Raw genomic sequence first — 27,104 nt, 5'->3', positions numbered from 1 at the left:
TTAGCACTGTTGACTTTAGTTGCAGATAACAATACGCCCATTTAGGATCAAAGAAACGTAACTCCAAAAACAGTGTTTTGAGATAATTCGATTTAAAGGTTTTGTCCAAAAAACTGAGTACTTATTAATAGTTTGGTTGGTTGGTTTGAGGAAGGAGACCAGACAGCGTGGTCATCAGTCTCGTCGGATTAGGGAAGGAAGTCAGCCGTGCCCTTTCAGAGGAACCATCCCGGCATTTGCCTGGAGTGATTTAGGGAAATCACGGAAAACCTAAATCAGGATGGCCGGACGCGGGATTGAACCGTCGTCCTCCCGAATGCGAGTCCAGTGTCTAACCACTGCGCCACCTCGCTCGGTATATTAATAGTTTTTTACAAACCTTTCTATGGTAAATAGAGTATACTTCATTGACTGTTGTTTTCTACTAGTTGTTACATATTCTAGTCACTCGTTGGACGCTAATGAGATATTTTATGAAATTATGCACATAGTTACGTTTGTCCGATCTTTAACTTAATGGCTGCTGCTGTATAATATATGAACGTCAGACAAATAATATGCAGCTTTAACCAATATTATCATATTAAATATTGCTTCAGTTGTGTTAATAATGTCTTTGTAAATACAGATTAACAGAATAAGCTATGGGAATGTGTGTCAGTGCTATTCAGTGAGTACTACAAACAAGAGAACTATTTATCGGGAAGTTTATCATCAGTCTGCTATGGAGAATACATAAAAGCCATTATTATTTTCACTTTGCATTATTTGTCTGCAATAACATTGAACTTGAAAAAAATAATAATAATAATAATAATAAACTTTTTTTTAATCTTCACATAACACACATAGCAAAAATCATTTTAATGAAACACAGTGCTCCCCCACACCTGTTTTTCTGATTGTGGATTACTGTTTCAAAAATAATACAACACACACATTTAAGAGCCAAGATTAATGGTTTACGCAAAATAGCTAAGGTGATGAACTAGCTACAATAATAAAGGAGACAAATAAACATGAAGTCTATTCCTGTGATTTTTCCACGTTTACCTCATTTTCTGAATCGTTAGCAGCATTGAGCCTTCTATATAATATGTTACACCTAGGAGGTATGATACCCTTATTATATAAAACTATAAGATAATTTTTCTTTTCCTTACTTTCGCATTCGCATTCGGGAGGACGACAGTTCAATCCCGTCTCCGGCCATCCTGATTTAGGTTTTCCGTGATTTCCCTAAATAGCTTCAGGCAAATGCCGGGATGGTTCCTTTGAAAGGGCACGGCCGGTTTCCTTCCCCATCCTTCCCTCACCCGAGCTTGCACTCCGTCTCTAATGACCTCATTGCCGATGGGACGTTAAACACTAATCTCCTCCTCCTCCTCCTCCTCCTCCTCCTCCTCCTCCTCCTTTACTTACGCAAACAGGACTGTCATGCTGGGCACAGAGTATTGTCTTCAGGTCCTGAATTTGAAGAATTTCATACTCCAGATCTTTCTTGGTGTACAGAACTTGACAGTCACGATTATCGTAGGAATACTTGAAAAACATGATGTCAGGCTGATCTTTCCTGTATTACATCCAATCAGTCTTAAGCCATTTCACAGTTTCTCCATTCTCAGCAGTTTTCCTCTTCCCAATTATTTTCTTCTGTAGCTGGTTGAAATCTAAAATTTGAGTGTTATCCATTTGTCACTCTGTACTTGTTGGAGGTCATTATTACAATTGTATACCAGCCAATGGGATAAAAAAAAAACATTCACATGTTTACTTTTTCTTTCGGTGTTTGCATGCACTGAGTGTACTTCCATTTGTGAATGTCCAGGCTCAAAAAAGCATTGGTCGGTAGTTGGAATGTCCAGTGTATTCACTGCATCCAAACACATAGTGCACAATGTTCTGGCCCCCAATTGTATCAGAAAACAAGGTTTTTGGTTTTCTTATTGCATGATTTTTCAAAAAATCCCACAGACATGAAACCAGCTCTATGGATCTCCTTTTTGCTGTTGCCTCGTCCCATGTTTTGCTTTCTCCTACATTAAGAACTGTTATATTGTACATGGAGTGCTTATTTTATAGAATACTGCCTTTGCATTCACTTTAGGGCAGTAAAGCACAGATTGTAAGTTAAATTCAGCTAGCAAAGATTCACTTATTCTTGCACTTTCTTTCTTAATGTTCTTAGATTCCCTTACAATTTCTTTCCATTCCAAATGCTCTTCCAGTTCCCTTTTAAAATCTCTGTCTTCCTTTTCCTTGGCCGAAGGGAGTGAAAACTTTAACCGATTTATCACTCATATCTTGACTGGATCAGATTCTGAATGTGGCTCTCCAGCAGGGATACGACTTCCTCAAATCCTGCCCTGAAATGAGATCCATCCTTCATGAAATCCTCCCCACTCCACCAAGAGTGTCTTTCCGCCGTCCACCTAACCTTCGTAACCTCTTAGTTCATCCCTATGAAATCCCCAAACCACAGTGTTACACCGTCCGGGTTATCTGGATACTTCCCACTAACACCAACCTATCCGAACTCCGGAGATGGGAACTTTCTCTTCAATATATCCTCTCTTCCCGTTATCCACCAAGCCTCAATCTCCGCTAATTTCAAGTTGCCGCCACTCATACCTCGCCTGTCATTCAACAACATCTTTGCCCCTGCACTTCTGCCTCGACTGACATCTCTGCCCAAACTCTTTGTGGATGGATGTGTGCGTGTGTGCGTGTGTGTGTGTGTGTGTGCGTGTGTGCGTGTGTGTGTGTGTGTGTGTGTGTGTGTGTGTGTGTGTGTACACCCGTCCTTTTTTCCCCCTAAGGTAAGTCTTTCCGCTCCCGGGATTGGAATGACTCCTTACCCTCTCCCTTAAAACCCACATCCTTTCGTCTTTCTCTCTCCTTCCTTCTTTCCTGATGAGGCAACAGTTCGTTGCGAAAGCTTGAATTTTGTGTGTATGTTTGTGTTTGTGTTTGTGTGTCTGTCGACCTGCCAGCACTTTCATTTGGTAAGTCACATAATCTTTGTTTTTAGATATATTTTTCCTACGTGGAATGTTTCCCTCTATTATAACCATATATATATATATATAGGGAAACACTCCACGCGGGAAAAATATATTTAAAAACAAAGATGACGTGACTTACCATACGAAAGTGCTGGCAGGTCGATAGAAACACACACACCACATACATACACACAAAATTCAAGCTTTCGCAACAAACTGTTGCCTCATCAGGAAAGAGGGAAGGACAGGGAAAGACGAAAGGAAGTGGGTTTTAAGGGAGAGGGTAAGGAGTCATTCCAATCCCGGGAGCGGAAAGACCTACCTTAGGGGGGAAAAAAGGACGGGTATGCGCGCGCGCGCACACACACACACACACACACACACACACACACACACACACACAGACAGACATATTTCAATGTCTGCTTGTGTCTGTATATATATATATGTGTGTGTGTGTGTGTGTGTGTGTGTGTGTGTGTGTGTGTGTGTACCCGTCCTTTTTTTCCCCCTAAGGTAAGTCTTTCTGCTCCCGGGATTGGAATGACTCCTTACCCTCTCCCTTAAAACCCACTTCCTTTCGTCTTTCCCTCTCCTTCCCTCTTTCCTGATGAGGCAACAGTTTGTTGCGAAAGCTTGAATTTTATGTGGATGTATGTGTCTGTTTGTGTTTCTATCGACCTGCCAGCGCTTTCGTATGGTAAGTCACATCATCTTTGTTTTTATGTATATATACTCCATCTTACAGAGGTTTCGGAAATGTCAAATGTCTCGAGAGAAAACTGCATACACACATGAATCTTATCGGATCCCTTTATTAGATAGACTTTCTTGGTCCTCTTCCTTTGTGAGTTATCCGATTTTGTCCTCACACTTTGTTTCTCTTCTTCTTCTTCTTCTTCTTCTTCTTCTTCTTCTTCTTCTTCCACTAACTTATTTAGTTACTGCATTTGTAGTTAAATTGATTCAAGATCCCAGTAGGCTGTATGGATATTTTGCCTGTCTTGCTCAGTAAACTTACTGCTGCAGTCTCGTGGACATTTAATAGAGTAATCTTTTGGCTTCATATTTCTTGCAGGAACTTCAGATTTCTTCGTAGAAATATGTACCCTACCATGCTGTTGATTGATTTTTCTTTGATTTCTTTTCCATCCCTCTTTAATCGCTGCCCTTTTTAGTTTTCTTGTTTAGTTACTATTCTCAATACCAGAATTGTCATCTGCAATTTCCCCATCCTGATTGTGATGATTTACTTGTGCAATAGTTGCATCCTCAGCAGTTTTTGTGCCATTCTTTACAAGGGACGTTCCATGTCCAAACCACTGTCTGTAACAATAACATGACAGGTATTTAGAGGAAGGAAGAGAAAATTAACTGGAACTACTATAGTGTTTAGTAAATGCTTGGCTACTCACCAGAATCTGTCGTGTTGTCCAGTCCATAGGAAGGATCACCACCTCTACCTGAACCAGTGAATGAATGTCCTGAGCATCTCTACATCATGGTCTTCCTCAGCTATTGGTATAAACAATAATAATAATAGCAGTTAATGCAATAATAATAATAATTATTATTATTATTATTATCATTATCATTATTATAATAGTACTTACCACCAAAATACATACACTAAGAAGCAGGTTCTAATACTTCAAAGATTCCATTACATTCTGTTCCTTCTCCAGGCACATTTTCACCATCCTTCTTCCCCTGGACTCCATAATACTTCTACTTGCTTGTAAATACAACAGTGACAATGCGTCTAAAGAGAAGCAGTGGGAAAAGTAACTTCTAAAAGTTCTGTTACAATCAGAGAAGTGTAAGAGCTGTTGCATTTCACAAATTAATGCTGCGTCCTTTGGTCTAAAAATGGATCAGCTCTTCCGTCTGTTTGATCCTTGCTATTTTTCGTCAAATGTAGATACGTGACAACTAAAACGGAAACCACATAAGACAGAGTTACGCTTGTTTGACCGTGACATAGGTCTTGATTCCGTGTACCTTATGGTACTAACAACTCAAAAGTGGCAAAAATGTAGTTACGTCTGTCTGAGCCAAAATGGGCGAATAGTTCTAGTTTCTGCTCTAATTTATGATGGAGCAGCTGAGAGGCCCACTAGTGATAAACTACTACTTTTAGTGGTGGAAACTATGACTGTGCTTGTTATGCAGTCTTTCTGTTTCCATCCTGTGACTAGTTGGCAAGTCAGCAATAGAAGTATGAATTGTTAAGTTTCCACAAATAATTTGAAAAGAATGATTGAATGATATTTCTGTTTTTTATCTATTTGTGTAAAATATTTGCTTCATTATTGGATAAAAACGCTTCCCTTTGACTGATAAATTGAGGTTTGCAAGCACTGCATAGTTCGTGACACAGTACTATGGTTGTGTAAGAAGAATTCTCACTCTAAATAAATTAATATTTTAAAATGTAACTACAATCAAATAACAGCAATACGATTGCTTGTTATGTGGCAGCAGTTTAACACACATACGTAAGCCAGCATTTTTACTGACTTACAGAAACATACATGCCTGTATTTGTTAAAAGAAGTGAAACATTTATTTATTTATTTATTTATTTATTCATTTATTTTAAAAGGTGTACCCCTCCTAACTTACTAGCTTTTCAAGTTGCTTGAACTGGAGTTTCTTCCGCCTGGTGACCAGTTGTCTTGTATGGCTACATTGACTCCAACAGGGAATTGTATACCTACAGGTACCTCTGGCTAATGCATCTGCTATCTTATATCCCTCTTTGCTGATGGGATATTAAACCTTTATCTTCCTTCCTTCCTTCCTTCATTGTATCATTTCTATCTGTTTTGCATGTGGCTTCATGCGCAACAGAAACAACTTGGTTTTGAAATTGTTTTGTCTTTGTTACATTTTTCATAAAGTGTCGATTGCTACTCACTGCATAGAGGAAGCATTAAGTCACAGACAGGCACAGCAAAATGACTGCTAGACATTTAAGCTTTTGGACAAAAAAGCCCTTCTTCATAAATAGAAAATACACACATTTACAACTCTTGCATACATGGTCTCTGTCTCCAGCCGCTGTAGGCTGACTGGACTGGGCTGGACTGGACTGTGTCTGATGTGAGCAATAATCTGGGGTGGCTGATAGGGGTAAGACAGTGGCATGGGGTGGGGAAGGGGAGGGATAGCAGGGTTGGGATGGGCACAAGATGTGCTGTCTGTATGAGTGTGAAGGGACGTCTTGGGGGCTAGATAGTGTAGTCTGGGAGGCTGCATGGAGGGAGTTGGGCGCGGGGGGTGGGGGAGCAGAGAAGGGGAAAAGACTGTAGTCACATTGGTGGAATAGAAGGCATGTGTAATGTTGGAGCAGCAACAGGGAAGGGGAGGAGATAGGTAGGTGGTGGGTGACGGGAGTACTGAAGGTTGAGGCCAGGAGGGTTACAGCAACAAAAGATATGTCGAAGGAAGAGTTCTCACCTGCGCAATTCAGAAAAACTGGTGTTGGCAGGAATGATCTAGATGGTGCAGGTTCTGAAGCAGTCATTGAAGCGCAGCACATTGTGTTATGGGACATCACCGACCGGGTGGTCCAGCTGTCTCATGATCACAGTTTGATGGTGACCATTCATGCAGACAGCTAGCTTGTTAGTGGTCATGTCCATGTAGAAAGCTGCACAGTGATTGCAGTTTAGTTTGTACACATAGCTGCTTCCACTGGTAGCCATGCCTTTGATGGGGTTGGAGATGTACATATTAGCACTGGAGCAAATGGTAAGAGGAACATGTATGAGACAAGTAATGCGTCTTTGTCTGTTGCAGGGATATGAGTCATGAGGCAGTTGGTTGGGAGTAGCACTAGAGTAGGGATGGACAAGGATATTGTGTAGGTTTGGTGGGTAGCGGAATACCACTGTTGGAGGGCTGTGGAGGATATTCCTCATGTCAGGACAAGGCAAGAGATAGTTGTAATAATGGTGGAGAAAGTGATTCAGTCCTGGGAAGTACTGAGTCATGGGAGGATTGCTTCCGTGTCATCAACAATGAATATGTGGGAGGTGGTAAGTGAATGGAGACTGTAATCTGCAGTCTAAACTGCCGCTATTTTCGTGATTTCTATGTGGCCGTGACAGCTAACAAGCTGTCTTTGAGCTGGAATAACCACTGCCAAACTGTTGCCAGCAAGAGGTAATTGGCCTGAGATAATTATACTATCCAATTGCTGAACAAACTGTCCAACACAATGTGCTTCACTTTGACTGCTTCACAGCCTGCACCATCTGGATCCATCCTAACACCACCAGCTTTTTAGAATTGTACAGGTGTGAACTCTATCTACAACATACCCAACAACATCCTTTGTTCCTGTACCCCCCTGGCCTCAAACTTCACTAGTCCCTATCCTCCACTAACCTAGCACCTTCCCTGGTCCCACTTCAGCACTACATATTCCTTCTATACTGCCAACGCACCTAGTCTTTTCCCTTTCTGCTGCTCTCCTCTCCTCTCCCCTCCCCTCTAGCATTTTCCATTCCCCCTTCACAGCCTCCTGACTCTGCACTTAGCAACCGCACCACGTCCCCGCACTCTCTCGCAGGCAGCACGTCATCTTCCCAATCCCTAATGTCCTATCCCTCCCGTTCCCCACCCTATGCCACCCACTCCCACTACAAACACAGGATTGCTGCTTATATCAGATTCAGTTGCGGACTGCCCCTGCTGTTGCAAAACAGCTGCCATAGACAATATCCATGTGCGCGCAAGCGCCGGTGTGTGGGAGCGAGCGAGCGCACGCGCGTGTGCGTGCATGTTTTTTATTTGTTTCTATTTCCAGAGGAGAACATTTGGGCAAAAGGGCTTAACTGGTAAGCAGTCTTTTCATTGCACGTGTCTGCGACTTAATGCCTCTTCTACACAGTGAATAGCAACCTATCCTTTTCATAATATTACTGTTATTCTGTCATGGATTTGTTTGATTTTGTTACATGTTTCTAATTCACTGCTAATTAGGTAGGTCGACACACTGTTTCTCAGTAATTATGGATATGACAAGGCCCACAGAGCACGGCTAGCCTTAAAAAAAAAAAAAAAACATACTTCAGTGAGAGTACTGAGTAGCAGATTAGTGTGAAAACATCAATTATCGTGAAATACACCTGCGTGTTCAACCATATTCAAGTGGAGAACAAACAAAACTATAGGGGTTGGCACATGTCAGTGCCCAAAGTTTGTTGGGTAAGGCTCTTAAAAATGTAAAGTGATTTCTGGCATTGGTCTTAAATTTATTGAGAAGTGGCAGCAAAAATACTCAGAATTGAATAGAGTATTATTTAAAATTAAATTCTACACAATTCATGGGAAGCCCATGCTGAGCTGTATTCTTCTTGGAACTATAAATAATGCTACACGATGTCGTGGTTGGTCAAGATGTTCACATTGCAGAAAAAGTGATTTGCAGCAGTATTTATGAGAGGCAGTTCAGGGAGAATTTAATTCTCACTTAGTAACTGTGGAAATTACACAGCAGTTTAGCTTGTATGAAATAAATAAAGCTGTTGCATTCATGCAAGAACTTATAAATTTGGGGAGGAAGAAGTGGTGTATAGAGGAATCTAACAATAATTTATATGGGATAACTTGAGATCATGAACATTTTGACTAGACTGACAAACTGATATTATATCTGCTGTGGAAATCTGTCTCTGAAGAAAGTTCTCTGGTATGGAGGTGAAGACAGTCGGGCAGGAGCAGTAGAAGTATGAAAATATATGTACAGTTAACTGAAATTGGTAACTACCAAGTACATAATGGATAAAGTTAATGTATTGGTAACTTTTTAATTCGTAGTTAAGAGTGCCATAAATCATTAATTTGTCTGAACATATTTTGCAAAACAATTTTAATTTTCATGGTGATATTTAAATTTCAGCGTCATTGCTATTCCACACACGCAATTTTCAGTAGGTGAAGAAATAACATTACGCCTTATGAAGAGAGAGAAGGGCTCACTTCTGCCTGTGCCAGTTGACCAGTGCAAGGACCTCCCTATGAAGAAGCTGCTTTCTGTTTCTGAGAAAGAACTAGACACAACTTACTCAAAGCTGCTACTAGCAACACCAGCGGAGGTTTGTATATTCTATGAAGCACAGGCATTTTCTCCTATTTCTCACATTTAGCTAACGGATGCATGTTCACTTCTGTATTAAATGAACTGACTTTTCTTCTGCCATTCAGCATATAGGTATGCATTGTGGTATTTCATGTTAGTATCAGATTGAAAGGGAAACTCATTTTGCGACGTGGTGTTCACAATAAGCGTACTGTTGAAATATCAGTTTGGCTGCATCCCACCGAAGTAAATACAGAAATATAGTCTGCTAATTCTTCATCAAATTTATATTTCTGTGGTGATTTATACTGACGGTTTGACTCTCGTAGTAAATTCATTCAAATGGACTACTGTAGAGGGGAGAAAGTAATAGGGAATCGTCTCCAATTACAGTAATTTTTCACAGATATTCCTTATAAAATGAAACAAAATTGGGTTACATTTTAACTGAAAAATACAAAAATTAAAGGTTTTCTGTGGGGACCAGTAAAATGTTGAGATAGTTCTTCGAAAGCCTTGGCCAAATTTAAGATGGTTTAAAATTGAAACTACTAGTAATATAGGGGAGATGTTTGGATCAGATGAAAAGCTTTTTCTCTTCAACACACTGTTAAAATTCCAAGGTTCTGTGCTACGTGCTGTCAACGTTGGGAGGGGGGGGGGGGGGGGGGGGTTATATAAGTTTCACTTAAATTTTGTGTAAGCTTTGATCTTGTATTTCTAAATATGATCTATTTTCTTAATTTTTGTTTTATTGAAAAGAGCAGCTTTTCTGGTACAAAAATGATTTGGTTGGTTCTGTAGGCCTTCTCGGTAAGATAAAGAAGGCAAGTTTGGAAATATACTAAAACCTCACCAACCACCGTTTTAAAAACTTCATTTTGTATAAAGCAATACAAAACAGTTTTACTGTAATTCTATATTTATCTATTTGTTTAACTAACCAGTCAAACTTTTGCCATGAATTTAGTTGTTTATGCACACAACAATCTACGTAAAATATTTTGAGTTTGGCTGAATTGGTCATTCACATGCAAGTGAGAAGCTGGCTGCGTGATTATGTGTTCTGTGCAGAGACGGAGAATACTGGCCGACATTGGCACTGCGCTATCTTTCATTGTACCATATTTACTCCGAAAGATGTAGCTGTTGCTTGTTAACGTAACTCTGCCAGAGTGATGCTTTCCTAGAAGTCCAACATAACCTCCAATACTTGATTAAAGCCTTAGGCCCTTCTCAGAGTTTCTCCCCTGAATCTATTTCCCTCGTCATCCTTATGGTAGCCTGCATATTCACCTTCTACATGCTCCCCAAAATCAACAAACCCAACAATCCTGGACGACCCTTTGTAGCTGATTACAGTACCCTCACTGAAAGATTTTCGCCCCTCATTTACAAACACCTCTTACCAAGTGCCCACAACCTAGCCTCCCACATCAAAATTACCAACAGTTTCCTTCACTGGCTCTCCACCATCCCCACCCCTTTACCTCTTGGATACCTACTTGTCACTGTTCACGCCACTTCCCTATACACCAACATCTCTCATGTCCATAGTCTTGCTGCTACTGAACACTACCTTTCCCGATGCCTTTCAGACTCCAAACCTACTACCTCATTCCACATACACCTGACTAACTTCAACCTCACACAAAAGTTCTCCTCCTTTGAAGGAAAGATACACACACAAATCCAGAACACAGCTGTGGACACCCACATGGCACCTTCGTATGTCAACCTGTTTATGGGCTGTCTAGAGGAGAAACTGCTTATGGCTTCCAGCAATGGAGGGTGAAGCACTGACAATGCCAGCCACTTGTGCTGTCAAAAGTTCAGCAGAATCGCCAAACAACTGTCAGCCTAAGAACCTGAGACAGAAGCAAACAGGCAGTTTGTCAACAAGTGGCCCAAAATCCTTGACAATTTTGTATCTAGAAGAGACGTTTCTAGCCTCCCAAACCACTAAATCCCTCGTCTTGATCAGGTATACACTGATGATATCTACATGATCTGGACCCAGGGCGAAGACACACAATCCTCATTCCTCCAGAACTTCAACACCTCTTCTTCCTTCTGCTTCACCTGGTCCTCCTCCACCTTGTATGCAACTTTCCTGGACAGTCAGCACCTCCTCTCTGATGACTCCATCTAAACCTCCGTCCACATAAACGTACAAACCATCAATAGTACCTGCATTTTTACAGCTGTCATCCATTCCACACCTAAAAACCTGTACCATACAGCCTGCACAACCAGGGATGACGTATCTGCAGTGAGAACAACTTCCTTGCCCAGAATGCTGAAGGCCTCACTAAGGTTTTCACAGACACTACCTCCCAGACCTTGTCCATGAACAGATCTTCTGGGCCATTTCCCCACATGCCCCCAATCCTATCACCAACCCCAAAAACCAGATACAAAGGAGAGCCCTCTTCACCTCTCAATACCACACCCTACTGAAACGAATAAACCACATTCTTCATCAGGGCTTTGATTACCCAAGAGTGTTTTCACCCATCCTAAAGAGGTGTTTGCTGCCTACCCAACCACCCCAACATCCTATTTCATTCGTATGCCACTTCCAATCCCAAGCATCTGCCATAGGAATCCTACCAGATCAGAGGCCAGACCAACTGTTAAAGCAACAAAATCATATACCAGCTCTCCTGCGATCATTGTACAGCTTTTCATGTTGGTGTGACTACCAACCAGCTGTCAACAAGGATGAATGGCTACCGCCACTGCCGAACTGTGGCCAAGAGCGTGGTAGACCACCCTGTGACACAACATGGAGCTGAACGTAATATGCTTGATATCAATGGGTACTTCAGAACTTGGGCCCATCTAGGTTTTCACCTCCACCACAGGCTTTCCAGAACTCCGCGGATGCGAGTTATCCTTACACCACATTCTCCACTCCCAAAACTATCTCAGCCTTGTGTGATGGCAACCTACTGTACCCACACCCTGCAAAAACAATTTTTGACACCTTTGCCTTATATCCTCCTCCCTGTTCATGTCCCCTCACCCGCATTGCATGTTGGCGTCTGCCAACAAAACTGCCAGTCTTTCCCCTTCCCTGCTCCTCTGCAATTCCCTTTTCCAATCTCCACAAGAGCATATGTTCTGAAAATTTTAGCTATCCAGTTCATGGTGTTCAGTTTTCAGATATCATCATTTGTCGTACATGCTTTTCCCGTAATGTTTTGACAGATATTGTCAAATGTCAGATTGGTCAAGTTGGATACCCGAATATTTCAGTGAGTGATCAATCGTGGTTTCAACTACTGCCCTTACCACATCCACTCACTGTTTTTGTGCATTGTTTCTATCATGAAAGGCACACATTTTTTTGTGGGAATCTGGCTTGAGGGAATTCTCGCCCTAGTACACCCCTAACTCTTTGAGAGTCAACGTCAGTTTCCCTTCCACTTCCTTGGGTGGCCACGAGAGTACTGTTGGCACATAATAAACTGTCTCGCCTCAGCTTTTATAGGCTGGTTGTTTGTATGGATGTGATATAAAATTGGTGCCAGGACACTGCCGTAGGGTGGGCCATTCCTTTGCCTTCTTCAGTGGCTACTGCTCATTTTTATTGTCACACAAAATTGTCTGTTTTGAAGGAGACATTCTGCTAATTTTGTCATTCAAAAGTCGTTAGTCATGTTACAAAATTTAATGAACAGTGACTGGTGGCTGACAGTATTATAAGCATAAGAGAGATCTATTAAAGTGAGACTCCTGTTTAAATTTTAAGCAGTTTTTTATGCCAACTGCATCAAAGATGGCTTAAAATTGGAACAAGTAGGGCCCAAAGGAGATATCTGTATCAGGTGCAAAACTTTTTGTGCTCAATCCAGCACTAAACTTTTAGTGATATCATTCATTATTTCCATTTTCTTTGATGTCAAAGTTGAGGAACATAATTTTTCAACCATTTTGTAACTGCAATAATTCTTTGAGGTATATTCAGCACTTCATTAGTAACTCAACAGGTAAGTTACTACTTATAAAATCTACCAATCTCCAACATCTATATGCAAGTAGGAAATTATTAATATCTAAACATACAATTCAAAATTTCCGCACAAAAGTTTTGCATACTTTGATGCCATAGTGCTAAAAATTATCACCTGCCGTTTCCTTCATTTGTGTTTCATTAGAAAGACTGTTTTCTTTAATGACCATGGCAATCCATTGAGAATGGTCCCCTGGACCTTACAAAAGGCAGGGGATGGTTATTAATAGTGTGTGTGATCACCACTAATTACAATGCATGCTCTGCAATTTGCTCCCACACTGACCTAAAGGTCAGTAAGAGTTCTTGTGATAGGGAATTTCATTCCTCTAGCAGTGCCGTTGACAAATTACCGGATTGTCGTTGGTGCATGTGGACATGCTGCAATATGTCCCCAGAATGCCTCTCACATGCAATCAGTGAGATCGTAAGCCAGTCCACTTACCAAATAACCTCTTTTCCAAGAGCTGCTTCACCTATGTTGTTAAATATGGTCGTGCACTGTCACCCACAAAAATGATGGCAGGGTCAGATGCACCCCTGAAAACATGCACGTGGGGAGGGAGTACAGTGTCACAATAACATTGACTGATACGTGTACTGTGTTCCATAATTTTGAGATTCGTACACCCATGACACATCATGCCTCCCCACACCTCAACAACTGGATCACTGGAACGATCACGTTTGACAATGGTCCTGCATGCATTATGGATACCACATCTCAACATCACCATATGAGGGTATGTCCAGTATTATCGAACAGGATCATTTTGGTGATGCAGATGTTATTGTGTGGGGAACCATGGTCTCTCAGTGACAAGAACATCCTTGCCAAGTGTACTGAAGTTCTCACCAAGATCTTCACAGGCAGGCACTATTCCTCAAACTTAGTGTACAAAAAGAGCTCCTGTGCCATTTTCTCACGTACCCACAATCCTCCCATCATCCTGAAAAACCAGCAACAAAGTAGTGTCCACTTCGTCACCCAGTACCATGCCGGACTGGAACAACTGAACCGCATCTTTCATCAGAGCTTTGATTATCATTGATTCAGGACATCCTACCCAAGATCATTCCCCCACCACTCCTAAAGTGGTATTCTGTCACCCATCCAACCTCTATTCCTATGCCACTCCTAGTCCCTATGGAAGACACAAGTGTAAGACCAGCCCAATACACTCACCTAACACTTGCTATTCCAGTCCTGTCACCGGCTTATCCTGGCCCATCAGAGATGGGGCCATCTGTGAAAGCAATCATGTCATATACCAGCTCTGCTGCTATCAATACACAACTTTTTATATTTGTATGCGTACCAAACAGCTGTCTACTGGGGCGAATGGCTGCTGCCAAACTGTGACCAAAAGCAAAGTAGACCACTTTGTGGCACATATGCAGCAGAAAATAACATGCATGATTTCAATGGCTGCACAGCCTGGTTCATCTGGATTCTCTCCTCCACCACCAGCTTCTCAGAACTGCACAAATGGGAGTTATCCCCACAACACATTCTCTGCTCCCGAAATTATCCCAACCCCAACATACGGTAACCTACTGTCCTCACAGCCCCTGCCCAACTGTTTCTGCCCCTCTATGTCCCATCACCTTCTCATTTACATCCCCTCACCCTAGCTGTGTGGTGCCCCCTTCCAATGCCCATCTTTCCTTCCCCATTCTTCCCCTTTCTTGTTTTCCACTATCTGAGGTCTCCTGCTCCTCTGAATCACCACCTCCCGATGCTGCACTTGGTGGCAGTCTTGTCATGCTCCATTGAGTCCTCCCTCCACGTGTGTCCTGCTATCCCTTTCCTGCTCTCTCTAGATTGCTGCTTTTGTTTAACGTGACATTTGCATTCCCTTACGTGCTGCCGGAGGTGGGGCAGTTAAGTATGTGTGAGGTGTGCTGGGTTGTGTGAGTAAGTGTGCTGGTGTTTTCTGTGACGACGAAGGCTTTGGCCAAAAACTAAATGTCTGTTGTTTTGTGCCTCTCCACAACTTCACGTCATCTTTACATTTACTAGCAGTTTATCCTTTTCCTTATACTCTTTAGCAGTCTGTCTTTTTCCTTATATTGTTAATAGTTATACAAAGATATATATTTTTTTAATCCTTCATATAGGGAGTTTGGCTTTTGTTTACAAAAGTAATGTACCAAAGTTGTCTAATTCTGTAAGGTCTAGATAATGAATGTAAACCTTTTTGTATGTTTGCACAAATAAAGTTCTGTTTTAGCTCGTCCATCAGTAATCACCGTAACCATGGAAACAAATCACTGTAGACTTTCATGCATCAATCAGTTGTTAATTTGAATGTATTAAATGCAGTTAAAACACTGTAACAAAAGCACTGCTTCAGATATAAACCAGTATGCAGAAAATTGTGCTATTGTTTTCATCCAGGTACTGTCAATAATAGAACGTGAACGCTGTGAGTTAGAGGTACAACTAGCAGATGACGAGTCCCAGCCGGAAACTTGTTTCATCCAGCAAGCTATTGATTTATTGAGCCAGAGAAAAATACCAACCATTTGTGAAGATAACAAATTACTGGAATTGGGAGCAGCAGCTCTACTGCCCGAAACACTGTCGACTGTGGAACCTGCGCATCCTGATTTGCAAGTGCACACAGCAGATGTGGAAATGAAGGTATCAGTTTAATCCTACATAGATATTAAATATGTTGAAAATTAATTTGTGTCACTAGTGGTACAGACAATTTCTCAAATTTGCGTTAAACAAGGGCTATTTTCTTTTAATGTCATGCATGTGAAAAGCAGTGCTACTTGATTGGCCGTCCAGATGCCACCACCTATCTTGAGTTCTCCCCCCTCCACAATTGAAAATGTTCAAGATAGTTTCAGTCGACTTCTAAAGGAATAAAGAGTTGACAAATTACTTCAGTAGCTGGAAATTTTAAGTGAACACACTTTGCTTCTATTTTTATAACTTACATTTCTCATTTTGGCTCATATGTAGGCTCTTGAGAATCTCAGCCCTTCAGGAATTTCTTGCAATACTTTGAAATGGTATTTATTTATTTTCAATTGAAAGATTGCAACAACATAAAAGCAAAATGTAGAAACTGTCACAGATATTTAATAAATGCTTCTGGTGAAGCTGGAGTCAGATATGCTCTTCGCTGTTATAATGTTGTATACATTAAGTAGTCTCCAATTTTTTGCTTACTTAATAATCGTTTCAGCTTGAATTCTGTCTTCACTGCTTGCAATCACTTTCATCACAGCATTGAAATTACCAGTTTCCCTGGATCAATAGTTCATGGAATCTGGAAGGTCATAAACTCCATTGGCCATCTTAAATATACAGTAAAACCCTATATTTAAAAATCCTTTTTCAAGACATTCCCACATTTAATGAATATTTCAGTAATCCCCGTGAAACCACCGTGAGAATGGTATTGAATGACAGCACACATTCATAGTTTTTTAAATATTGTAAACATACTTAATCAAAATCACGCGTAGCCTTAAAAAAAAGCATTATGTTAAAGCAGTTTTTCAGCCACCTTACAGTGGCACCCTTGTTGACTTGACAAACAATGGCCTGGGTTGGCAGAAAGCTGGCATTTATAGAAATCCTGTATCAATGTGACAAAGCCAACATTTTCCAGAACACGCACACCATGCATGAAAGATGCATTGAACATGATCAGGTCACACTGATCTTTCACAGTCCAGTAGTGAGTTCTAGTTGAGTACTACATATCCACTGGATATTTCATAACACAAGCATTGCAGTATCGAGTCTTACCATATTGCATTGCATTCCATGAGTTAGTCTGACATAAAAATCGTGCCTTCAACAGTATCCTTTTGGTTCTTAATTACTGAGGAGTCTGTTGAATAAGTTTGGCACAGGACCTTATTAATCCGTACTGCAGCCTTCAATCAGATAAGTCATGGGACTCATCATTACTTTGATTGGTTTATATGGACAAAATGTACACCTTGTCTTGTCCAGCAAAGATTAATTTTATACTTCTGAGTATTAACTCTAGAGGGGTTCCGTTTGACAGAAGACAGTCCTCCAGCAGAGACCTATGTCCATGTCCCACCAAGCCAGTTTCCAAAATAAATGTAGCAATGTGCCCTAGAAATCTCCAGTTTTAAAATTTGCTGGAAAATCACTGCCTATACTCCAATTAAAATTACTGTGCAATTGACAGAGTGCAGCGGGGAGGGGGGCAGTGTTGCCTTTGTGCAGCCGGCAACACTTCACAAGAGACAACACATACATACAAAACAGGTATTTCAGCAACCACTTGGCACTTGAGAAAGAATTAAGATTGGATGGTGGCTGGCTCGTACCACTAAACTCACTGAACTACCGATCACAAAGTAATTTTAATCGTAGTATAGTTGTCAGCCTGAATATTGAGGAAAGAATTCCATTGTCAATTGAAATACACAGCATACCATGAAAATTTAGAGGCTTGCAGTAAATAGAAAGTTTAAAACCAGTTGTTGTAAGAATATCAAGAAAGGTGCCTCACCCATCATACTTAGATACTTCGTTACCTTGGATGTGAGGTTGGAGCACAATAAGATAGATTTGTTCTTATTGATGTCTAGTCTTCCACATCAAAAAGTAATTCCGTTTGTCAGGAATTTTTTCTGTTGGCCGCCTCCCACTCCACTCCACCCCCCACTGACTTGCCAGATCTGAACCCATGCACACACATCTGGGATGTGATTAAATGTGGCGTCAGAGCTAACCACCCTCTACCCTGAAATTTATGGGTATTAGCTGACCTGTGTGCGCAGATTTGTCAAATTCATCCAGCGACCTACCATTGTCTCATTGCGCCCGTGCCACGGCGTGTCACCATTGTTATATGTGCTAAAGGTGGGCATATCGGCTATTAGGTAGGGGGCATAATGTTCTGCCTGATCACTGTATAGCCTCATTTCATTGTAAATTCAACTGCTACATTCTTTGTATTATTTACTATTTGAATAGTTACTAAACCTGTTGACAATAATATAATAAATTTCAATAAAATCTTTCAAATGTAACTTTGCTAGGGTTTAACATAGAAATAGTATGAATTTGCGTAAAGAATTACTTTCTGACTGTGGAGTGTGAATGGGGAAACATTATCAAATGTTGATGAAATAATTAAACAAGGAATTGGGAGACTTTTACTGGCAACTACTTTGAACTCATGTTTACATGTTAATTTCCCCCCTGTAGCTTCCAGTGGCAGTGGCAGCGGCAGCGGCAGCAACAGCAGTTGAAGCAGTGGAAGAAATTGCTGCTCGAAAACGCTGTGAAAGTTTCTGCAGTGAAGAGAGTGAGTCCGCAAATATTACAGTTGAAAATCTTGAGAGCCCATCAACACAGGCGTCACAAAAATACTTTTATTTCTATCAAGGTTAGTCAATTTAGAATTATTCTTTATACTCAGTGGTGCACACACAGAATTTTCTTGCGTAGTTAATTGATGACGATGCATTAGCATGCAGTCAAAAACCATCAGTAATTTGCATTTCAAAACAGAACTAAACTGTTAAAGCTACTGATTATTATAAAAATCATGGTATTAAGTGTTGTGTAGTGTAGTTTCTTGGGCAGATTATCTTTGAATACCTGTATGCAAATATAGAATGTGTTGATGCATTTGATGCATTTTTGTCTTTGGTGCCTCTGGCTAACAGTCTTTTATTCCATTGTGTCTGTTTCTCATATTATCATTGTCAATTGCAAATGTTCTATATCTTGTGTTTAAGTGCCCTTTCCATTCAAGGAAAAAAACTATAGCTTTATTGCTGTCTTCACTACATTTAATTTAGTTTGTCTTACAGCATTGCTGTTCTAAGTAGCTACACAAGGTGATGTGTACCAATTTTATTGGACAAAGAGCCATGCCACAATAAGTTCAGTCAGCATATTCTTTATTTGCGTATGATCTACTGTTTGTAAAATAATAATCCCCTGGTGTTGCATGCCAAAATAAAATATGTACATTGTTGTAATGATAACTTTTATTATTATTTATTTTATGGCCTTCATTGGACCACTCTAGTCAAAAATACAAAGTTGTAAACAAGTTGTTACACAGGGATACAATTTGGCTCAACAATAACTTAATATGATATTCAGGTAATATAATTATTAGTCTATTCTTATATGAAAGGTGTTTTGCTCTTCTGTCTGCCCAATATTTCTTCATTCTTTCAGATATTTTCTTTTTTTTCTTCATCTGAGACCGCTCTTCCTGTACGTCTTTTATTGATTTTCATTTGTAGTCTGGTTTGCAGGTCTTGCAGTATTATGGTTTTCCCTGTCTTGTTTTTTAGGTCATCTACTGTAATTTGGAGTTCTTTTATATCTTCCTTAATTTCTGTGATCCATTTAATGTCGCTCTTGCTATTCCACAATTTTTGTGTTATTTTTTTACTAATTCTGTTTTCTGGAGTTCTCATCAGATGTCCAAAGAATAAGATGTGTTTCTTCCTGATTGTGCTCATGACTGGTTCTATTTCCTTATTTACTGTTTCATTTGATGCTATTCTCCAATGTCCATTTATTTTATACTGTTTATTTATACATGTCCTAATTATTCTTCTTTCTATTTGTAGTATTCTGTCAATTTATGCTGTATTAGTTGTTTTGAAGATAGTTTCAGCTGCATACATTATTTCTCCCCCCCCCCCCCCCCCCCATGAACCATGGACCTTGCCGTTGGTGGGGAGGCTTGCGTGCCTCAGCGACACAGATGGCCGTACCATAGGTGCAACCACAACGGAGGGGTATCTGTTGAGAGGCCAGACAAACATGTGGTTCCTGAAGGGCAGCAGCCTTTTCAGTAGTTGCAGGGGCAACAGTCTGGATGATTGACTGATTTGGCCTTGTAACATTAACCAAAACGGCCTTGCTGTGCTGGTACTGCGAACGGCTGAAAGCAAGGGGAAACTACAGCCGTAATTTTTCCCGAGGACATGCAGCTTTACTGTATGATTAAATGATGATGGCGTCCTCTTGGGTAAAATATTCCGGAGGTAAAATAGTCCCCCATTCGGATCTCCGGGCGGGGACTACTCAAGAGGACGTCGTTATCAGGAGAAAGAAAACTGGCGTTCTACGGATCGGAGTGTGGAATGTCAGATCCCTTAATCGGGCAGGTAGGTTAGAAAATTGAAAAAGGGAAATGGATAGGTTAAAGTTAGATATAGTGGGAATTAGTGAAGTTCGGTGGCAGGAGGAACGAGACTTTTGGTCAGGTGAATACAGGGTTATAAATACAAAATCAAATAGGGGTAATGCAGGAGTAGGTTTAATAATGAATAAGAAAATAGGAATGCAGGTAGGCTACTACAAACAGCATAGTGAACGCATTATTGTGGGTAAGATAGACACTAAGCCCATGCCTACTACAGTAGCACAAGTTTATATGCCAACTAGATCTGCAGATGATGAAGAAATTGATGAAATGTATGACGAGATAAAAGAAATTATTCAGGTAGTGAAGGGAGACGAAAATTTAATAGTCATGGGTGACTGGAATTCGTCAGTAGGAAAAGGGAGAGAAAGAAACATAGTAGATGAATATGGATTGGGGGGAAGAAATGAAAGAGGAAGCCGCCTTGTAGAATTTTGCACAGAACATAACTTAATCATAGCTAACACTTGGTTCAAGAATCATAAAAGAAGGTTGTATACCTGGAAGAATCCTGGAGATACTAAAAGGTATGAGATAGATTATATAATGGTAAGACAGAGATTTAGGAACCAGGTTTTAAATTGTAAGACATTTCCAGGGGCAGATATGGATTCTGACCACAATCTCTTGGTTATGAACTGCAGATTGAAGCTGAAGAAACTGCAAAAAGGTGGGAATTTAAGGAAATGGGACCTGGATAAACTGAAAGAACGAGAGGTTGTAGAGTGTTTCAGGGAGAGCATAAGGGAACAATTGACAGGAATGGGGGAAAGAAATACAGTAGAAGAAGAATGGGTAGCTCTGAGGGATGAAGTAGTGAAAGCAGCAGACGATCAAGTAGGTAAAAAGATGAGGGCTAATAGAAATCCTTGGGTAACAGAAGAAATATTGAATTTAATTGATGAAAGGAGAAAATATAAAAATGCAGTAAATGAAGCAGGCAAAAAGGAATACAAACGTCTCAAAAATGAGATCGACAGGAAGTACAAAATGGCTAAGCAGGGATGGCTAGAGGACAAATGTAAGGATGTAGAGGCTTGTCTCACTGGGGGTAAGATAGATACTGCCTACAGGAAAATTAAAGAGACCTTTGGAGAGAAGAGAACCACTTGTATGAATATCAAGAACTCAGATGGAAACCCAGTTCTAAGCAAAGAAGGGAAGGCAGAAAGGTGGAAGGAGTATGTAGAGGGTCTATACAAGGGCGATGTACTTGAGGACAATATTATGGAAATGGAAGAGGATGTAGATGAAGATGAAATGGGAGATATGATACTGCGTGAAAAGTTTGACAGAGCACTGAAAGACCTAAGTCGAAACAAGGCCCCGGGAGTAGACAACATTCCATTAGAACTACTGATGGCCTTGGGAGAGCCAGTCCTGACAAAACTCTACCATCTGGTGAGCAAGATGTATGAGACAGGCGAAATACCCTCAGACTTCAAGAAGAATATAATAATTCCAATCCCAAAGAAAGCAGGTGTTGACAGATGTGAAAATTACCGAACTATCAGTTTAATAAGTCACAGCTGCAAAATACTAACGCGAATTCTTTACAGACAAATGGAAAAACTGGTAGAAGCGGACCTCGGGGAAGATCAGTTTGGATTCCGTAGAAATGTTGGAACATGTGAGGCAATACTGACCTTAAGACTTATCTTAGAAGAAAGATTAAGAAAAGGCAAACCTATGTTTCTAGCATTTGTAGACTTAGAGAAAGCTTTTGACAATGTTGACTGGAATACTCTCTTTCAAATTCTGAAGGTGGCAGGGGTAAAATACAGGGAGCGAAAGGCTATTTACAATTTGTACAGAAACCAGATGGCAGTTATAAGAGTCGAGGGGCATGAAAGGGAAGCAGTGGTTGGGAAAGGAGTGAGACAGGGTTGTAGCCTCTCCCCGATGTTATTCAATCTGTATATTGACCAAGCAGTAAAGGAAACAAAAGAAAAATTCGGAGTAGGTATTAAAATTCATGGAGAAGTAAAAACGTTGAGGTTCGCCGATGACATTGTAATTCTGTCAGAGACAGCAAAGGACTGGGAAGAGCAGTTGAACGGAATGGACAGTGTCTTGAAAGGAGGATATAAGATGAACATCAACAAAAGCAAAACGAGGATAATGGAATGTAGTCAAATTAAATCGGGTGATGCTGAGGGAGTTAGATTAGGAAATGAGACACTTAAAGTAGTAAAGGAGTTTTGCTATTTAGGGAGTAAAATAACTGATGATGGTCGAAGTAGAGAGGATATAAAATGTAGACTGGCAATGGCAAGGAAATCGTTTCTGAAGAAGAGAAATTTGTTAACATCGATTAATGATTTAAGTGTCAGGAAGTCGTTTCTGAAAGTATTTGTATGGAGTGTAGCCATGTATGGAAGTGAAACGTGGACGATAAATAGTTTAGACAAGAAGAGAATAGAAGCTTTCGAAATGTGGTGCTACAGAAGAATGCTGAAGATTAGGTGGGTAGATCACATAACTAATGAGGAGGTATTGAATAGGATTGGGGAGAAGAGAAGTTTGTGGCACAACTTGACTAGAAGAAGGGATCGGTTGGTAGGACATGTTTTGAGGCATCAAGGGATCACAAATTTAGCATTGGAGGGCAGCGTGGAGGGTAAAAATCGTAGAGGGAGACCAAGAGATGAATACACTAAGCAGATTCAGAAGGATGTAGGTTGCAGTAGGTACTGGGAGATGAAGAAGCTTGCACAGGATAGAGTAGCATGGAGAGCTGCATCAAACCAGTTTCAGGAATGAAGACCACAACAACAACAACACATTATTTCTGGTTGTGTAACTGTTTTATAGTGTTTTAATTTTGCATCTGTAGATAGGCCTTTTTTGTTATATGTAGTTTTGGTAATGTAATTTGCGTAGTTCAGTTTTTTATTCTATTCTGACATGATGGCTTCTCATTTATATTGTATGTTATTAGTTCGCCTAAATATTTAAATTTATCAACAATTTTGATTTCCTGTTCTCCTATTGTAATTTTGTTTGCACGTGGTGGATCAGTTAGCATTATCTCCGTTTTTTCAAATGATATTCTAAGGCCTACTTTCTCCGCTATTTCTTGTAGTGATTTCACTTGTTGCCTGGCTTCTTGAACGGTGTTAGGTAGGAGAGCAAAATCATCAGCGAATCCCGAGCAGTTTGAGCTAATATCGTCTTTTGCACTTCCAATTCTTATCGTCCTTGGATTGTCCTTGTACCATTCTCTCATTATGTATTCCAGTGCACAGTTGGACAGTAATGGTGATAGGTAGTCACCTTGTCTTAAGCCTGTTTTTATGAGGAATGGTTCCAAAATTTCTCCTCTAAACTTCTTTTGATTTGGCGTTGTTTAGAGTGAGTTTTATTATTTTAATTAGGTTTGGATGGAGTCCTAGATTTCTTAAAATTTTTAATACTGAAGGTCTGTGGAGACAGTCATATGCCTTCTTAAAATCTACAAATGTTATTGCCAGATGTTTGTTGCATTTCTTGTACTATGCCATAATCAATTTTAAACTAATTATCTGCTCTGCACAGCTTCTCCATGGTCTGAAACCTCCCTGATATTCCCCTAACTCCTGTTCTAATTGCTCCTTGGTTCTTTCATATAGGATCTTGGATAGAATTTTGTATGTGCAATCTAGGAGAGAGATTCCTCTGTAGTTGCTCTTATCTCCCTTTTTGTGTAGTGGGTGAATGATAGCTGTGGTCCAACGTTCGGGGAATCGTTCTGTTACCCAAATTTTTGTTAGAGCCATGTGTAAGGAGATCTTGACTGTGTCACTTGCATATTTCTACATTTCAACAAAAACCTGATCTTCTCCACGTGCCTTATATTTTTTTTGTTCTTTAAGAATTTTTTCTACATCTTGGAAAGCTGGAGGTTGTAGTTTGTTAGGTTTGGTTTTTATTGGGGTATTTATATTGATTTGTGAGGGTTCTTTGAGTTCCTCGCAATTCAGAAGTTTGTTAAATGCTTTTGCCATGATTTCTGCATTTTCCTTGTTACTGTGTGTCATTTTTTCCATTTTCATCTTTCAGTATTAGTGTAGGGGCCTCATATTATTGCAGTTGTTTCCCAAAGATTTTATAGTAGTTCCTGGAGTTGGTTTTATGATAATTACCTTCTATAGAGTTATAATATCTTTGTGAAATCCTCTCTTGATTCTTCTAATATTTTGTGTGAATTTTTTTCTTTCATTTTTTAGGTTGATGGTATTTTCTTCAGTTTTGTTTGTTTGAAACTTTAACCATGCTTGGTGTCTATTTTCATGGAATTTGTCACATTCTGATGTCCACCATGCATGTTTCCTTCGTGGGTTCAAGGGAGCTAGATTCTCTGCTTCTTTTTTAAGATTAGGCACTAGTTGTTGTAGATCATCTGTTAATTTGATGGTTTGCGTTATTTTTTGGTATTTATTACTTTCAATTAGCTGATGTGGGTCAAACCACCTTTTTATTTTATTAGTTTTTCCGGTCCTCTTCTTTAACGGAGTGAATTTGATTTTAATTTTAACTATGTAATGGTCTGAGCCTGTGTCTACTCCTCTCAGTACTTTAACATTGTGGATCTCCTTATGAAAATTTTTGTCCATACAGACACGGTCTAGCTGCCACTCCCCCTTCCTCCAGTCTGGATGTTTCCATGTTTTAAGTTTACTTGGCTTCCTCTTAAAGTATGTTGATTTAGATATAAGGTTGTGTTCTCTGCAGAGTTCTAAAAGTCTCTGACCATTTTTGTTCGTAAATTTATGTGGACTCCATTTTCCAATTATATCTTTATATTTCCTTTCTTTTCCCAACTGAGCATTGAAATCTCCCAATAAGATTTTTTACATACTTTTTATTTACTCTGTTCACAGTTTGTTCTAGAAGGTCCCAAAATTTATCTACATCTTCCTTTGTTTTTCATTTGTTGGGGCATGAGCATTTATTATTGTATAGGTTTTATTCGTTGTTTTAAAGCTTAGTCACAATTCTTGGTGATACTGCTTGGAAATCCATTACTGAATCGATTATTTTTATGTTTACTAAAAACCCTGTTCCAAGCTGGGGACCTTGTTTCATTGCCCTCGGTCCTGGTTTCCCATTATAAATTTTGTATCCTTGTGATTCGAATGGGTCCTCTGTGGTGTTTCTCATTTCTTGGATCCCTGTTATTAAAATTTTTTGTTTAGTTAGCTCATCTATGAGCTCCTTGAGTTGTCGGGTCTGAAGTAGTGAGTTTATGTTGTGTGTTGCTAACTAATTTATCCGCTCATGTTTAATCTTCTTTTTGCGTTTTAGTGTGCATTTTGATGGTTGCAAACGCTCCGATTCGTTGCTGTCTTCTAGTTGACTACCCACCGAATCCGATGTAGCCTTTTCCTGCCTTTTTGAGCAGGATGGTGGAATTTTTTTCCTAAAAGACCTTTCCATTTTTGACTTTCGAAGGTTGTCAGCCTTAGTTGGAACAAGCTGCGATTTACAATTACGGTTGTTAACTGCAGAGGGTATGTTTGGTCCGCGAGGTTTGACAAGAAAACAGATCGCTGTCTAGGACTGTGGCTTCTGTTGCTGTCGTCAGTTATCCACAATTGTGCAGGTTCTTGTGGATAGCAAAAAGTCTTGTGTTTTAGCAGATGTTTGTTTCCTTTGTTGACAGTCAGCAATTGTTTGGGTTGAGATGAAAGATAAAACAAAGTATTTTACTGTTATTATAACTTCATTGTGATGTATTGATCAATTATCTTCAGTTCCTGTGAGCATAATTATGGTAACAGCATTTTAATATTTCATGTTACAGCTGCAGATGGACAGCACATCTACATGCATGCATTGAATGTGCGAATGCTGGAACATATATTTGGTTCGCTAGAGAACTGCCCTCCAACAGTGCGCGGTCGCATAATTGAGAAAGAACCTGGATCGGTAACTGAAGAATTACGTCACCGACTTCGCTACCTGCAGCATCTTCCAATCACATCACAGTTTGATGTTGTAGAACTCCACATCTTGGCTCCTACCATACCAAGGCGCACCTTGGAATTCTTCCATGGTAAGTGATGTATTGGTGCTTAGCACAATAATACTGATAATGATATTTATATGAAGTAATCTTTTTCTTCCATTCTTCTGACTTTTTTATCTTAAAATTCAATCTCTCTCTCTCTCTCTCTCTCTCTCTCTCTCTCTCTCTCTCTGACAAAATTTTCTCTCTGTGTAAAGTAGTGACATACTGTGAACATAACCAAGATTTGAGTTTGTTTTGACTCTCATAAATTACATTAGACAAATAACAGAATTTATAGACTAAAGTCGTGAGTGAAAATCTGTGCCAAGGCCAGTAATCAAGCCCAGGTTGCCTGCTTATTAGGCAGGTGCGTTAGTTAGCCACTAAGCCACCTCAGCACAGTAGTTTACACAACTGCATGGATTGCCCTGGCACACCTCCCTCTTCGACCTGAATTCTCGCTGCCACCCCAGTCTACTTTAAATTCCCACAAACAGAATTTCCGAAGCTCTGTGTTCTGGAATAGCACCTCAGAATCCAGTGTAAATGGGAGTTCTAGCCTGAAACTCAGGTGCAGGTACTTGTACAAATGAAATGATGCTTAGGTGCTATTCCAGAACATGGAGAGCCGTGGCAATTCTGTTCATGTGTTAGGGGGAATATAAAGTAGACTGGGGCGCCAGTGAGAATTTGGATCGAGGAGGGAGGCTTCCCAGGGTAATCTGTACAGTTTTATGACATGCTATGCCAAGGTGGCTTAGTGGCTAACGCACTTGTCTAGTAAGGAGAAGACGCGGGTTTGATTTCCGGACTT

At 40.1% G+C, this 27,104-nt stretch overlaps 1 protein-coding gene across 2 annotated transcripts in view; it reads left to right on the top strand.

Moving 5' to 3' along the window:
* Nucleotides 1–27,104, top strand: part of LOC124614128 (RING finger protein 10) — a 101,368-nt gene that overhangs the window by 59,679 nt on the left and 14,585 nt on the right. For both annotated transcript variants that reach the window (XM_047142919.1, XM_047142920.1), the window contains 4 exons: nucleotides 8,917–9,112; nucleotides 15,516–15,761; nucleotides 18,330–18,510; nucleotides 26,084–26,335. In XM_047142919.1, the coding sequence (XP_046998875.1) occupies nucleotides 8,917–9,112; nucleotides 15,516–15,761; nucleotides 18,330–18,510; nucleotides 26,084–26,335 (875 nt within the window). The remainder of the gene's footprint in view (nucleotides 1–8,916; nucleotides 9,113–15,515; nucleotides 15,762–18,329; nucleotides 18,511–26,083; nucleotides 26,336–27,104) is intronic.

Source organism: Schistocerca americana, chromosome 1, assembly GCF_021461395.2.
Source record: "Schistocerca americana isolate TAMUIC-IGC-003095 chromosome 1, iqSchAmer2.1, whole genome shotgun sequence".
NCBI classification, from domain to species: Eukaryota; Metazoa; Arthropoda; class Insecta; order Orthoptera; family Acrididae; genus Schistocerca; species Schistocerca americana.
Note: the sequence above shows the minus strand (reverse complement) of the source record. Positions and strands in the feature narration are given on the sequence as shown.